Source organism: Amphibalanus amphitrite, unplaced genomic scaffold (assembly GCF_019059575.1).
Source record: "Amphibalanus amphitrite isolate SeventyFive unplaced genomic scaffold, NRLGWU_Aamphi_draft 000688F_arrow, whole genome shotgun sequence".
Classification (NCBI taxonomy): Eukaryota; Metazoa; Arthropoda; class Thecostraca; order Balanomorpha; family Balanidae; genus Amphibalanus; species Amphibalanus amphitrite.
In genome coordinates, this window is record NW_024882182.1 from 328,640 (window position 1) to 342,653 (window position 14,014).

Consider the following 14,014-nt stretch of genomic DNA (forward strand, 5'->3'; position numbering starts at 1 on the left):
ATTCAAAGGTCAAGGTCAAGGTCAGGTCAGGTCAGGTCAGGTCACCAAAAACAAAATATAGAAAAGGGCATGTGCGACACATGTTTTATGGGCCATTTTACTCATAGAATTCAATAGGCACACTCAACAAGTGATATGGACCACCTCTGGATGAACTTGGGGTCGAGTTCAGGTCAAGGTCAAGTAAGGTCAAATTTTGAAGTTGGTTGTTAAAGTCTAAAAAGGTGTCTATCTGATGCAGTTTTTCACGGCGTATCGAATGGTGCTATGTTCGTTTCCGTACGAGGTCTAAAACTTCCAAAATAATCATTTTTCAAAATTTTGTGTGTCGTGACGTCATAAAATTTTGAATAACTCCCACATTTTTGAACCAATTCTTCTAAAAATTAGTATGTAGGTGCACATAGATCACTGCTCTGACATATATTGCGTTTTTTTATACCCTCAAAATTTTGGATTTTATAATTATTTTCCCAACAAAGTCAGTTTTTTAACAAACAATTTGGGCCAAAATCCAAAATTTTCAAAAAACCGAGATAGCCATTTGATAGACACAGTAGAATCACGTATACCCTTTTTGTTACGTCTTGATTCCTTTAAAATTGAAGATTTTAGCGGCGTTTGAAATTTTGCCGTTTTTGAGGCGAAAATGGCGAACATGACGTCTCTAAACCGTCAATTTCTCAAAAGGTTTCCGACGGATTTCGCTCAGATTTTCAGGGATCGTGTCAAATTGATGTATGATAAGGTGCTGAAAGTTTCACGCTGCTGGCATAACGCGTTTAGAAGTTATTAGCGAAAAACGTGAGGGGGCAGATTCTGCCCCCCCCCCCAGCGGGGCGCGGGTTAATGAGCACCGACTTAACAAACTTTTTAAGAATAACCTTGCTTCTGGGGACATCGGTAAGTTGAGGGAAGTCTTTGGCAACAATAGAATTCCATGCCTTAGGAGCACTGAACGAAATGGAAGAAATCCGGAAATTAACCCTCGCCCATGTAAAGCCGTTTTCACGTTGGTGCAACCCCCCTGAGGTTTTTCTTAGCTACACGCCGAACCGTTTCAGATAGCCTGCTCAAATTTTCAGTACCCTCTGGGGCATCCTTTGCGCAACTTTTGGTATTTTTTTTGTCAAGGTCATGTCAGGTCACGGAGTTATGACGTCATAAAGGGAACAACCTCCGGCCAGATTTACGCTAAATTGAAGATTGCTTCACATTGGTATAAATGCCGACTGACCTGACACACTGATGGATTGTTTTAGAATCACAACTGGCTGATTTGACATTGGCACAATGTCCGTTGACATTTTGAAGGTTACTAAAGGTCAAGGTAAGGTCAGTGACTTCGATTGACCTGTAATGACTTCTTGCACTTGTATGGCTTTTCGGGGTATTTTGATGCCTTGAATTCGAATTTGCTATCCATTTCAGGCATCGTCGGTTGTTTCTTGTAGTTCATTTTGGGTCAGGGTCAGGTCAGTGACGTCACACGCCTGACGTGACCCAATGCACAAATGACCTTGCAGACTTCCGATGCTCCCAACGCATCATTTTTAGAGTTATGACATCGAAATACACACCAAACGATAGAGAATTGATCCAGGATCACGATAGTGAAGGTTTTAAGTCGATATCTCTTACTGTTTTGCCACAATCGGCGCGGAAATCTGAAAAAGTTAGTTTTTTTCCGAAAATTTGACCTTTGACCGGTCATAAGTAGGTCAAATGTTGACCTAGGACCAAAAACTATACCACCAATCAGGAGATCTCGTTGAGAGCAATCCGTTGGTCTTTTCCGCTAAGCTCTACGACGCTCTGTTTTCAAACGCCAGGGGGGGGGGGTCACACCAACCCCCAACCCCTGCATGGGCGAAGGTGGCAAAACACCGTTTACGGGCGAGGGTTAAAACGAGAAAGGGGCGTAACAAAATGTTCAGGCGACCTCACAATAATGGAAGTGCTAAGTTTGAATAGGTCAGACACTTCAGCTGGAAGGATTCCAGTCAAAAAAGGTAGTAGAATAACGATTGTCTGTAGTTTCGTAAGCTCAGGCATTTTAAGGATAGGGTAGGGTGGGGTAATTTGAACATGTGGGGCAATTTGAACATAGTGTGAATAACACAAAATTACGGAAAATCCATAAGTGGCATGACAATAAGACCAATGAGAGAAATTATCGTAACTAAAAGGGCTATCATATGAACGGGGTTTAAAGTTTCAGGGAATGAAGATGTTGACGCACAGTGTAAAAAATCAATTTCGCAAGGAAAAGCGCCTAACAACACGTCATTGCAACTTCATTGCAGCGCAAAATCTTGCATTGCTAGCGCCTAATACGCAACGGCATCTGTTGTACAATGACCTAATCAGTGCCTTCAATCCAAGAAATTTGCTTTTGAACCCTGTTTTTAAAAATGGCAAAATAACTTTTAGCGTGGGTTAATTTGAACATAGTGTGATAATTTCAATGAAGACAGGGATAGATCCGAAAAAACAACGCTCCCAGTTTTTTTTGCCAATATTTTCGACCCAAAGCAGTAGCAGATAAGTGATGCCAGTTTTAGAAAATGTACGTCTAATATCCGTCTAATGTCCGGCATTTTCGTTGATTTTCCGTCCAAAAATGTTAAAGTCAACTATTTGTCCAAATATGTCCGAAAATTATGCAGCTATGAACACTCAAAACCGTCATTTATATTGATTATCATGTAATTTTACCAGCCGAGAAGTGTTTATTATATTGAGAGCTTAACAAGCTTTCCATTCGCCAATCAATGCTACGCACGATTACTTGATAAAAATGCAGGCCATCGTCCAATGTTGTCCAGGCTATTATACATTTGTGCAATCAATTCCGAAATGGACATTATAAAGAATCGGAACTCCGAATGTCCAGGTTCCGATTGGCACCACTATAACAGATAAAGTAAGGTTTGGTAGAGTTTTTATCGAACGGATATGATAGACGTTTTTTTTTAATTGAAGAGAGGCGAATTCTGCCAACTGACCGGTGTGCAGCGTGCAGATATTGATACTCTGCAACTGTTATTTTTGTTGTTGTGTCGATTTTTCAAATGAAGGTATGTTTAGAATTGCTCTGCCTATTCGTTTATGGGTCAAACAACATCGATGCTGGCGAGACTACATATCGTTTTTATGGCAGGTAAAGGCAGTATGTTCAAATTACCCCACGGTGCGGCAATTTGAACACACCGTGACTTGGTGGAGAAGTGATGCTATGCTATTCAAGGTATGCTCGGCTCGTCAAAAAATGAGGCTTGCATGGTGAAAGCAAGTGACACATGCGCTACTGAAACAGTTTTTCTTCATCCAGGGTTGAGCTGGAATTTGGTACAACGGAGAAGACGTAAACATATGTTCAAATTACCCCACACTACCCTACCGTGTTTAACAAATAAGGTACGGGACGGGTAAAGGAAAGGTTTGTTATCAATCATCCTTAAGGCTCTCTTTTGAAGCAACGTTATTCTATGAAGTCTGTGTAGGTACGCATTACCCCATATGGCAGCACAGTAGTTAGGATGAGGAAGAACAATACTGTTGTATAAAAGTAAAAGCTCCCTTGCCGAAAGAAACGGTCTGACACGGCCCATTAACCCAATTTTAATCGATAAAAATGAATGATCCTTTGATAAAGCAGACGTATAAGCAATTACATAGTGTAACCCAAGCCGAAAGCTACTAAGAAACACGCTGAGTCTAATTTGACGAAGTCTGCACCAAATATACACCAAATGTACACCAAATGTGTACCTAATGGCCGTCGTGAAAACGGCTTTTAGGTATAAAGTTACCTGTCTTTTGACAGATTTTAATTGTTTCACTTCTTTTCATTGCTATTGTTCCGATTTTCTGAATTGTTGTTATTCATTTTGCTAGAACCGACACGAGGGATGTTTCCTCAGCTGTGTTGACCTTTTCTGCATCACATGGTAATTTCCATTTGTCGGGTGTCTAGTCATGGTAGCTGTATATGTCTAGCAAGTGCGCGTGTGCTGGGAAGCGATACTGAATGTAGGTGCCCTTGCATACGCCTACCTACATGTGTGTACCCACTTGCTTATCGCCTATACGGTCATGCATTTTATGCTGCATGAATCAAGCGATGTTCTACTTATGTAAGAACTTTCAACTAAATGCGTATATTTTTTCACGACAATTCAACTCAGTGGGTGACGTGGCCATAGCTTCAGGTGATGTTTCAAGAAGAGTCCCATAACCATCATGACTAGGTTGATGTTACCTGTGTACTGCTTTTTTTAGGAAATACTTCTGCCTGAAAAGCCTGCCCATCGAAGAGCTCAAATCGACGGCAACGGAGGCTGGCGATGGCGCAATGAAACTGTTCAAATTTGATAAATCGAAGGTGATCAAAAGTAAGTGTATGACACTACAGCTAAAATCGATCTTTCCATTTTGCTGTCCATCCATCCATACATACATACATACATAAAGGCTTAGTTGACCACGTGACAGTCAACAACTGGTAAAAATGCCGTACATGAGCTCCCGTGTAATGGTTTCACCACATGAATGTTGTTGTTGTTGTTGGGTTAGGGCGAGTAGCCGCGAGGCTCAAGCGTCCAACTTCACCACATGAAGAAGTGATAAGCATCACAAAAACTAAAACCAGTAAAGCGCCTTTTGGGGCGACAAACGGAGCGAACGAGTGTGGGCCTTGCACGTGCGAAATTTCGAGGGGGTACCTCTAGCTGACGTGCACTGCACCCTATTAGCTGGTTATTAGTGGTGTGCTAAATTTGAGCGCAATCGGCCCAGCCGTTCTCGAGATCTGGAGGCGGCACTCTGCACGTGCGCACGTGCAAAATGGGTCCCAACTTTTGCTCTGCATCCTACTAACCGGTCCTTAGCCATTACCAAATTTCAGCGTAATTGGTTCAGCTGTTTTGGAGATCTGGAATCGACCCTCGCACGTGCGCACGTGCAGCTGCACCCCAACTATGGCACATGGATATGCATTGCCTAGTGGGTGCCTACCTACATGCAAAATTGCAGCGCAATCGGCCCAGCAACTACCGAGATATTGCAATTGTTACAAAAATAACACCTCTTCGTTTTGCACATGGCACGTGCATAAGGGGTCACCCACATGCATCGAAAATAGTATAATACTTGGTAGAAGGAACCAAGCTAACCCTACAAAAATTACCGCAAGTAAATCGGTCCAGCGGTTGCTGAGTTACAAGGCTCTCAAAAGCGTTACAGGCCGGGTCGGGCCCCTCATAGTGAGATTTTTCCGTTATATGGGAAAGACTCCGCTCGCTTCGCTCGCCCCGTAAACACAGTGCATTTCAAAAGAGCTCCGAACATGTCTACGTGGGGAATGGGGATCACATCCTGTTCATTAGATCTATGAGTACAGGCACAGTGGACTTTTTATACCGCTCAGTTTTAGCCCGCGGTACGACAAGCTTTCGCTGCCGGCGCAGAGGGCGCCTCACATTTGCCAGCTCCTCGCCCGGCCCCCGGGTACAGTGGGTGGGCGGGGTTGGCGAGGATGTCGGCCGCCAGCTTGCAGAGGGCAGCATCGCGACGCTCACTCAGCATCTCGAGGTTGAGAAGCTGGCAGGCAGAGCGAGGCGTAGTCGGTGTAGTTTTCGTATCCTATCATGATTTTGCAAGCTCTTTTCTGGACTTGCTCGATTGCTTGTGCTTGTTGCTGTGTCAGTCCCGTGTGCCACAGTTGAGAGCAGTATTCCAGACATTGACGAATGAAGCTGATGTAGGCGGCGCGGATATCGCTTCGATCTGCATGGAACTGACGGAGGACTGTGGGCATGAACAATGAACATCCTGCGCGAGGCGTTTTTTTGTGATATGATTTGTATTATTTTCCGTCCACTTTAAGTCAGAAGTTGAGTCAGAAGTAATATGGACGCCGAGAAGTGTCATGGTAGGGACGACAGGTACTGGTTCGTTGTTAATGATTACTGTACCGTCCATATCCGTGTTGTGAGAGAAGTTGCAGATGAGCATATGACACTTTTTTTCCGTTGATCTTCATGAGATTGTTCTCTGACCATGTTTCCAGAGTGGATCCGGCCGTCTGGGCTCTCTGGAGGACAATGTTTGCGTCTCTTGCAGGTGACAGAATGCCGATTCTGAGGTCGTCCACATATTTCCACTGATGATCTTCGGTAACAGCGCAGTCATTTGTATGAGCCAAAAATGCAATAGGGGGCGATTTTTGTCCGTTGGGGGGTTCCACACATGGTACTGAGCTCTGATGTGACAGGATTCGAGCCACCAAGTCGAACGACCTGTTTCCGGTTGTTGAGGAAGCTGGCTACTGAAGGCACGATGGAGGGACAAACTTGCTGGTCAAGGAGCTTCCTGAGCACGACATCATGGCTAACCAGGTCGACGACCTCGGAAAAATCGATCGCCAGGATAAACGCAGCGTTTGAAGAGCTATCTGTGTTCTTAGCCAGGAAGCCATATAGCGAGATCAGGATATGTAAGTAAGTACCTGACGCCTCACCCCTTCATTTTATATCCGCAGGTTCCAGGCGACGAAGAGGAAAGTGTGGTGGAAGACGGACCTCTGGTGATAAGCTTGACATCAGCGTTAATAAAAGTGAGCACATTCCTGCAGGCTGCAGCCTTTTTTTGTATAGATCTATAAGACAGGGGCTCCGTCACGACCCGATGGTTGGGGGGGGGGGGGACGAAGGCCGTATGAAGTCGATTCTTTCCATGCGGCACCCATAGACGTAATGTAAAAAATGTAAAATATTTGGGGGGACACGTCCCTCCGTCCCCCCTCCCCGGTGGCGGAGCACTTGTTATTAGAGCATGAACAAATATACTGCAGATACGTATGACTGCGAAATAAGTAGGTACTTACTTTGTCCATGATCATTGTTCAATGTTTAGTGTACCTTTTCACTACGTTTGATCACAGTTGCATCTGCCTTCTTTTGCAGAAATGCTGAAAATCTCCTATCTGCCATCTTCCTTGAAACTGAACATGAATTCGGTACCCAAAGGCAGCTTGAGGAAAGCTCTCAGATGGGTACTACGCAGAGGAAAATACATCGTCATCGAGAAGAATGGGTAATGGCATCACAGAGGCAATGCTAATCGTTTGGAGCATTTCCGTGATTCATTTTATATTTTGCGACAATTCTGCAGACTATGGATCATGTTCTGCATTTTTTGTCTTTGTTTTTAATTAGTACCGCACTGTTTTTATTTTGCACCTTATATTGCACCATGACAATGACACCTGAAACATTGATAAAAATCGGTATTGACTTTCAGCCAATATTATTTCCTCGAAGACGACAGCGTGCCGGATGATCAGTTAAAATCATCTCCAACGGAAGCTGGGGACAATCCGCTGAAGGTCATCACGATCAACAAGTCGATGGTGTTCATACGTACGAGGCGTAAGTAGATGATCTTTTGGTCAGGGTGTTTGCGTATTCATCCTGTTTCTTCTGTGCTTGTTTCTGTGTATTTGTTTGGTAAACTGGATTTATTTGGTTATTGTTTTGTAATGCCATTTGCTGTTTTGCAGATCCATTGTATCTGACGCCTCACCCTTTATTTTTATATCCGTAGGTTCCAGGCGACGAAGAGGAAAGTGTGGTGGAAGACGGACCTCTGGTGATGAGCTTGACAACAGCGTTAATAAAAGTGAGCACATTCTTGCAGCCTTTTTTGTATCGATCTATAAGAGCATAAACAAATATACTGCGGATGCGTATGGCTGCGTAACTGAGGTACTTACTTTGTCCATGTTCGTTGTTCAGTGTACCTATTCACTGTTTGATCACCGTCGCATCTGCCTTCTTTTGCAGATATGCTGAAAATCTCCTATCTGCCATCTTCCTTGAAACTGAACATGAATTCGGTACCCAAAGGCAACTTGAGGAAAGCTCTCAGATGGGTACTACGCAGAGGAAAATATATCGTCATCGAGAAGAATGGGTAATGGCATCACAGAGGCAATGCTAATCGTTTGGAGCATTTCCGTGATTTATTTTATATTTTCCGAAAATTCTGCAGACTATGGATCATGTTCTGCATTTTTTGTCTTTGTTTTTAATTAGTACCGCACTGTTTTTATATTGCACCTTAAATTGCACCATGACAATGACACTGCAAATATTAATAAAACTCGTGTTTGACTTTCAGCCAATATTATTTCCTCGAAGACGACAGCGTGCCGGATGATCAGTTAAAATCATCTCCAGCGGAAGCTGGAGACAATCCGCTGAAGGTCATCACGATCAACAAGTCGATGGTGTTCATACGTACGAGGCGTAAGTAGATGATCTTTTGGTCAAGGTGTTTGCGTATTCCTCCTGTTTCTTCTGTGCTTGCTTCTGTGTATTTGTTTGGTACACTAGATTTATTTGGTTATTGTTTTGTAATGCCATTTGCTGTTCTGCAGATCCATTGTATCTGACGCCTCGCCCTTTATTTTTATATCCGTAGGTTCCAGGCGACGAAGAGGACCGTCTGGTGATGAGGTTGACAGCGTTGATAAAAGTGAGCACATTCTTGCAGCCTTTTTTTGTATCGATCTATAAGAGCATAAACAAATATACTGCGGATGCGTATGGCTGCGTAACTTAGGTACTTACTTTGTCCACGTTCGTTGTTCAGTGTACCTATTCACTGTTTGATCACCGCCGCATCTGCCTTCTTTTGCAGATATGCTGAAAATCTCCTATCTGCCATCTTCCTTGAAACTGAACATGAATTCGGTACCCAAAGGCAACTTGAGGAAAGCTCTCAGATGGGTACTACGCAGAGGAAAATACATCGTCATCGAGAAGAATGGGTAAGGGCATCACAGAAGCAATGCTAATCGTTTGGAGCATTTCCGTGATTCATTTTATATTTTGCGACAATTCTGCAGACTATGGATCATGTTCTGCATTTTTTTGTCTTTGTTTTTAATTAGTACCGCACTGTTTTTATATTGCACCTTATATTGCACCATGCCAATGACACTGCAAATATTAATAAAACTCGTGTTTGACTTTCAGCCAATATTATTTCCTCGAAGACGACAGCGTGCCGGATGATCAGTTAAAATCATCTCCAGCGGAAGCTGGAGACAATCCGCTGAAGGTCATCACGATCAACAAGTCGATCGTGTCCAAACGTACAAAGCGTAAGTAGATGATCTTTTGGTCAAGGTGTTTGCGTATTCATCCTGTTTCTTCTGTGCTTGCTTCTGTGTATTTGTTTGGTACACTAGATTTATTTGGTTATTGTTTTGTTATGCCATTTGCTGTTCTGCCGATCCATTGTATCTGACGCCTCGCCCTTTATTTTTATATCCGTAGGTTCCAGGCGACGAAGAGGACCGTCTGGTGATGAGGTTGACAGCGTTGATAAAAGTGAGCACATTCTTGCAGCCTTTTTTGCATCGATCTATAAGAGCATAAACAAATATACTGCAGATGCGTATGGCTGCGTAACTTAGGTGCTTACTTTGTCCATGTTCGTTGTTCAGTGTACCTATTCACTGTTTGATCACCGTCGCATCTGCCTTCTTTTGCAGATATGCTGAAAATCTCCTATCTACCATCTTCCTTGAAACTGAACATGAATTCGGTACCCAAAGGCAGCTTGAGGAAAGCTCTCATATGGGTACTACGCAGAGGAAAATACATCGTCATCGAGAAGAATGGGTAAGGGCATCACAGAGGCAATGCTAAACGTTTGGAGCATTTCCGTGATTCATTTTATATTTTGCGACAATTCTGCAGACTATGGATCATGTTTTGCATTTTTTGTCTTTGTTTTTAATTAGTACCGCAAAGTTTTTTATATTGCACCTTATATTGCAACATGCCAATGACACTGCAAATATTAATAAAACTCGTGTTCGACTTTCAGCCAATATTATTTCCTCGAAGACGACAGCGTGCCGGATGATCAGTTAAAATCATCTCCAACTGAAGCTGGAGACAATCCGCTGAAGGTCATCACGATCAACAAATCGATGGTGTTCAAACGTACAAAGCGTAAGTAGATGATCTTTTGGTCAGGGTTTCTACATACTTATCCTGTTTCTTCTGGCTTTATGTTAGATACTCTAAATTTATTTTGCTCATTGTTTTTGTAGTGTCATTTGCTGTTTTGCAGATTCATCGTACACTCGGGGGCAGATTGATGTTCCACCACTCCCTACCCATCGGGCTCCCATGGATCAGCAGTGGCTGCTGCCAGTGTTGCCTGCCCTCAGCACTGCTCAGCACTGCCTGCCAGTGCCAGTGCTGCCAGTGCTGCCACTGGCAGCAGCCAGTGCTGAGCCATGGGAGCCCGATGGGTATAGGGAGTGGTGGAACATCAATATGCCCCCGAGTGTACCTGACGCCTCACCCTATCATTTTATATCCGCAGGTTCAAGGCGACGAAGAGAACCTTTTAGTGGAAGAAGAGCCTCTGGTGATAAGCTTGACTTTAGCTTTGATGAAGGTGAGCACATTCTTGCAGTCATTGTTTTGTATAGATATATTTTGCGACAATTCTGCAGACTATATGTAAGAGTATAAGCGCACATACTGCAGGTCCGTATGATTGCGTACCTAAGGTACTTTTCTCATGTTCAGCGTACTTTTCACTGCTTCTGATCATAATCGAGCCTGTCTTCTTTTGCAGAAATGCTGAAAATTTCGTATCTGCCATCTTCATTGCAACTGAACATGAATTCGGTGCCCAGGAGCAATTTGAGGAAAGCTCTTTTATGGGTACTACGCAGAGGAAAATACAGCGTCATCGAGAAGGATGGGTGAGAGCACCACATAGACCACGTTTTCATGGGCACTCGTGATCCGGATTAACAAATTCAAATCGCTTAATAGTTCTCGAATTCATCGTTACCAGTTTAAATTCAAAGTGGATTAGGACTTTATAATCGGTTATTACGGAGCGAGCGAAGCGAGCGTAGTCTTCCCTTAGATTAACGGAAATTTCTGAGTATGAGCGGCCCCGTGCGCGGACGCTTTTGCGAGGCTTATATCTCAGCAACCACTTGACCGATTTGCACGCGGTAATTTTTTGTATGGTAGCTTCATTCCTTCCATCAAGTATTGGACTATTCCCGATGCATGTGGGTGACCCCTTATGCACGTGCCACGTGCAAAACGAACAGACCTGTCAGTTTTGTAATTGTTGCAATATCTCGGTAACTACTTGGCCGATTGCGCTGAAAGTTGGCATGTAGGTAGGCACCCACTAGGCACTGCATACCCATGTGCCAGAGTTGGGGTGCTGCCGCACGTGCGCACGTGCAGGGGTCGTTTCCAGATCTCGAGAACGACTCGACCGATTGCGCTCAAATTTGGTACACAGCTAGGGACCGGTTAGTAGGGTGCCGTGCACAAGTCAGTTGGGACCCATTTTGCACGTGCGCACGTGCAGGGTGCCGCTTCCAGATCTCGAGAACGGCTGGGCCGATTGTGCCCAAATTTGGCACATCGCTAGAGACCGGTTAGTAGGGTGCCGTGCACAAGTCAGTTGGAGGTACCCCTCGCAATTTCGCACGTGCAAGGCCCACACTCTCGCTTGCTCCGTTAGTCGCCCCAAAAGGCGTTATACTGGTTCCTTATTTTCGTTTTCGTGTTGATAGTGTCTAACTATATAATTGGGTTAGCTAATCTACTTTTACCGATAAAGATCACAAATGCCCATGAAAACCGTGCTATATAGACACAAAGATTATGGATTTGGACATTCATCTGATTCATTAGATATTTCGCAATGATTCTACAGACTATATATGATGTTTGACATTTTTGTTTGTTTTAAATAGTAATAAAGTTTTGTTTATTGCATGATTGCACCTTATACTGCACCATGCCAATGAAGCTGAAGATAATGATAAAAAACGCTATTGACTTTCAGCCAATATTATTTCCTCGAAGACGACAGCGTGCCGGATGATCAGTTAAAATCATCTCCAACGGAAGCTGGAGACAATCCGCTGAAGGTCATCACGATCAACAAGTCGATGGTGTTCATACGTACGAGGCGTAAGTAGATGATCTTTTGGTCAGGGTGTTTGCGTATTCATCCTGTTTCTTCTGTGCTTGTTTCTGTGTATTTGTTTGGTAAACTGGATTTATTTGGTTATTGTTTTGTAATGCCATTTGCTGTTTTGCACATCCATTGTATCTGACGCCTCACCCTTTATTTTTATATCCGTAGGTTCCAGGCGACGAAGAGGAAAGTGTGGTGAAAGACGGACCTCTGGTGATGAGCTTGACAACAGCGTTAATAAAAGTGAGCACATTCTTGCAGCCTTTTTTGTATCGATCTATAAGAGCATAAACAAATATACTGCGGATGCGTATGGCTGCGTAACTTAGGTACTTACTTTGTCCACGTTCGTTGTTCAGTGTACCTATTCACTGTTTGATCACCGTAGCATCTGCCTTCTTTTGCAGATATGCTGAAAATCTCCTATCTGCCATCTTCCTTGAAACTGAACATGAATTCGGTACCCAAAGGCAACTTGAGGAAAGCTCTCACATGGGTACTACGCAGAGGAAAATATATCGTCATCGAGAAGAATGGGTAATGGCATCACAGAGGCAATGCTAATTGTTTGGAGCATTTCCGTGATTTATTTTAGGTATATTTTGCGACAATTCTGCAGACTATGGATTATGTTCTACATTTTTTTGTCTTTGTTTTTAATTAGTACCGCACTGTTTTTATATTGCACCTTATATTGCACCATGACAATGACACTGGAAACATTGATAAAAATCGGTATTGACTTTCAGCCAATATTATTTCCTCGAAGACGACAGCGTGCCGGATGATCAGTTAAAATCATCTCCAACGGAAGCTGGAGACAATCCGCTGAAGGTCATCACGATCAACAAGTCGATGGTGTTCAAACGTACGAGGAAGTAGATGATCTTTTGGTCAGGGTGTTTGCGTATTCCTCCTGTTTCTTCTGTGCTTGCTTCTGTGTATTTGTTTGGTACACTAGATTTATTTGGTTATTGTTTTGTAATGCCATTTGCTGTTCTGCCGATCCATTGTATCTGACGCCTCGCCCTTTATTTTTATATCCGTAGGTTCCAGGCGACGAAGAGGACCGTCTGGTGATGAGGTTGACAGCGTTGATAAAAGTGAGCACATTCTTGCAGCCATGGGTGTAGGAGCACCAAAAATATTGGTGAAGGATTTCACCTGAACCTTCTGAGAAGGTACAGGACCTTGCCCCAGTGGAGGGGGGGGGGGGCGAATTTCGCCAAGCCCTCCTGTTTTTTTTTCTCTCGCAAATATCTCACGCCATTATCGTCTAATTAGCGTCAAATTTTCAGTACATGCCTAACATTGGATTTTGCATCTTGCCATGAAAGCAATGAGTAAATCGGCCTGCAACTTCTTTTTTAGTAACAGGGGTGTTAAGTCAAAAATCCCTCCGGCACGCGGGCGCTGCCGGCCGATTTTCACTGCCGGCTTTGACCTGACCCAAAAATGACAGAAGTGCTTCCGTCATTATTTTTGACTCTCTTTCGAATGCCGCTTACCGCGTGTCGCTACGTGGCCCAGGAGCCGATTTAGACGGGGGTGTTCAGACCCCCCCCCCCGGCCCGGCGCGGAAGTCGCGGAGCCCCGGCGCGGCGCGGGTTAACACACAATAGAGTTGCCAATCGGAGCTTGGACCTTCGGAATTCCGCTTTTGTCCTCCAATGTCCAATTCGGAATTTGAGTTGACAAAGGCAGCACGCTTTGGACAGCATTGGACAATCACTTGCTACACCTCAGCATTTCTGTTAAGTGATCGTGCCGATTTTTTTTTTTTTTTTGGCATTGGTTGACGAATAGAAAGTTCAGCTCAGCTCTCGATATGAAAATACTTATGGGCTGGTAATAGTTAGTTCATTAAAACCAAATTAAATGACAGTGCTCAGTGTTAATTATTGCGTAGTTTTCGGACATCTTTCGGACAAATGGCTGGCTTGAATATCTTTGGACGGAGAGTCGA

General features: G+C 43.7%; 1 protein-coding gene across 1 annotated transcript in view; it reads left to right on the forward strand.

The window, feature by feature from the left end:
- Nucleotides 1–14,014, forward strand: part of LOC122364643 — a gene marked incomplete at its 3' end in the record, with an annotated part of 59,609 nt that overhangs the window by 16,315 nt on the left and 29,280 nt on the right. Inside the window, exons 7-26 of the mRNA XM_043335241.1 lie at nt 4,285–4,397; nt 6,545–6,619; nt 6,969–7,098; nt 7,306–7,433; nt 7,609–7,683; nt 7,848–7,977; nt 8,185–8,312; nt 8,488–8,541; nt 8,707–8,836; nt 9,045–9,172; nt 9,348–9,401; nt 9,566–9,695; nt 9,904–10,031; nt 10,411–10,485; nt 10,669–10,798; nt 11,914–12,041; nt 12,217–12,291; nt 12,456–12,585; nt 12,798–12,916; nt 13,098–13,151. Coding sequence (XP_043191176.1) covers nt 4,285–4,397; nt 6,545–6,619; nt 6,969–7,098; nt 7,306–7,433; nt 7,609–7,683; nt 7,848–7,977; nt 8,185–8,312; nt 8,488–8,541; nt 8,707–8,836; nt 9,045–9,172; nt 9,348–9,401; nt 9,566–9,695; nt 9,904–10,031; nt 10,411–10,485; nt 10,669–10,798; nt 11,914–12,041; nt 12,217–12,291; nt 12,456–12,585; nt 12,798–12,916; nt 13,098–13,151 — 2,114 coding nt within the window. The remainder of the gene's footprint in view (nt 1–4,284; nt 4,398–6,544; nt 6,620–6,968; nt 7,099–7,305; nt 7,434–7,608; nt 7,684–7,847; nt 7,978–8,184; nt 8,313–8,487; nt 8,542–8,706; nt 8,837–9,044; nt 9,173–9,347; nt 9,402–9,565; nt 9,696–9,903; nt 10,032–10,410; nt 10,486–10,668; nt 10,799–11,913; nt 12,042–12,216; nt 12,292–12,455; nt 12,586–12,797; nt 12,917–13,097; nt 13,152–14,014) is intronic.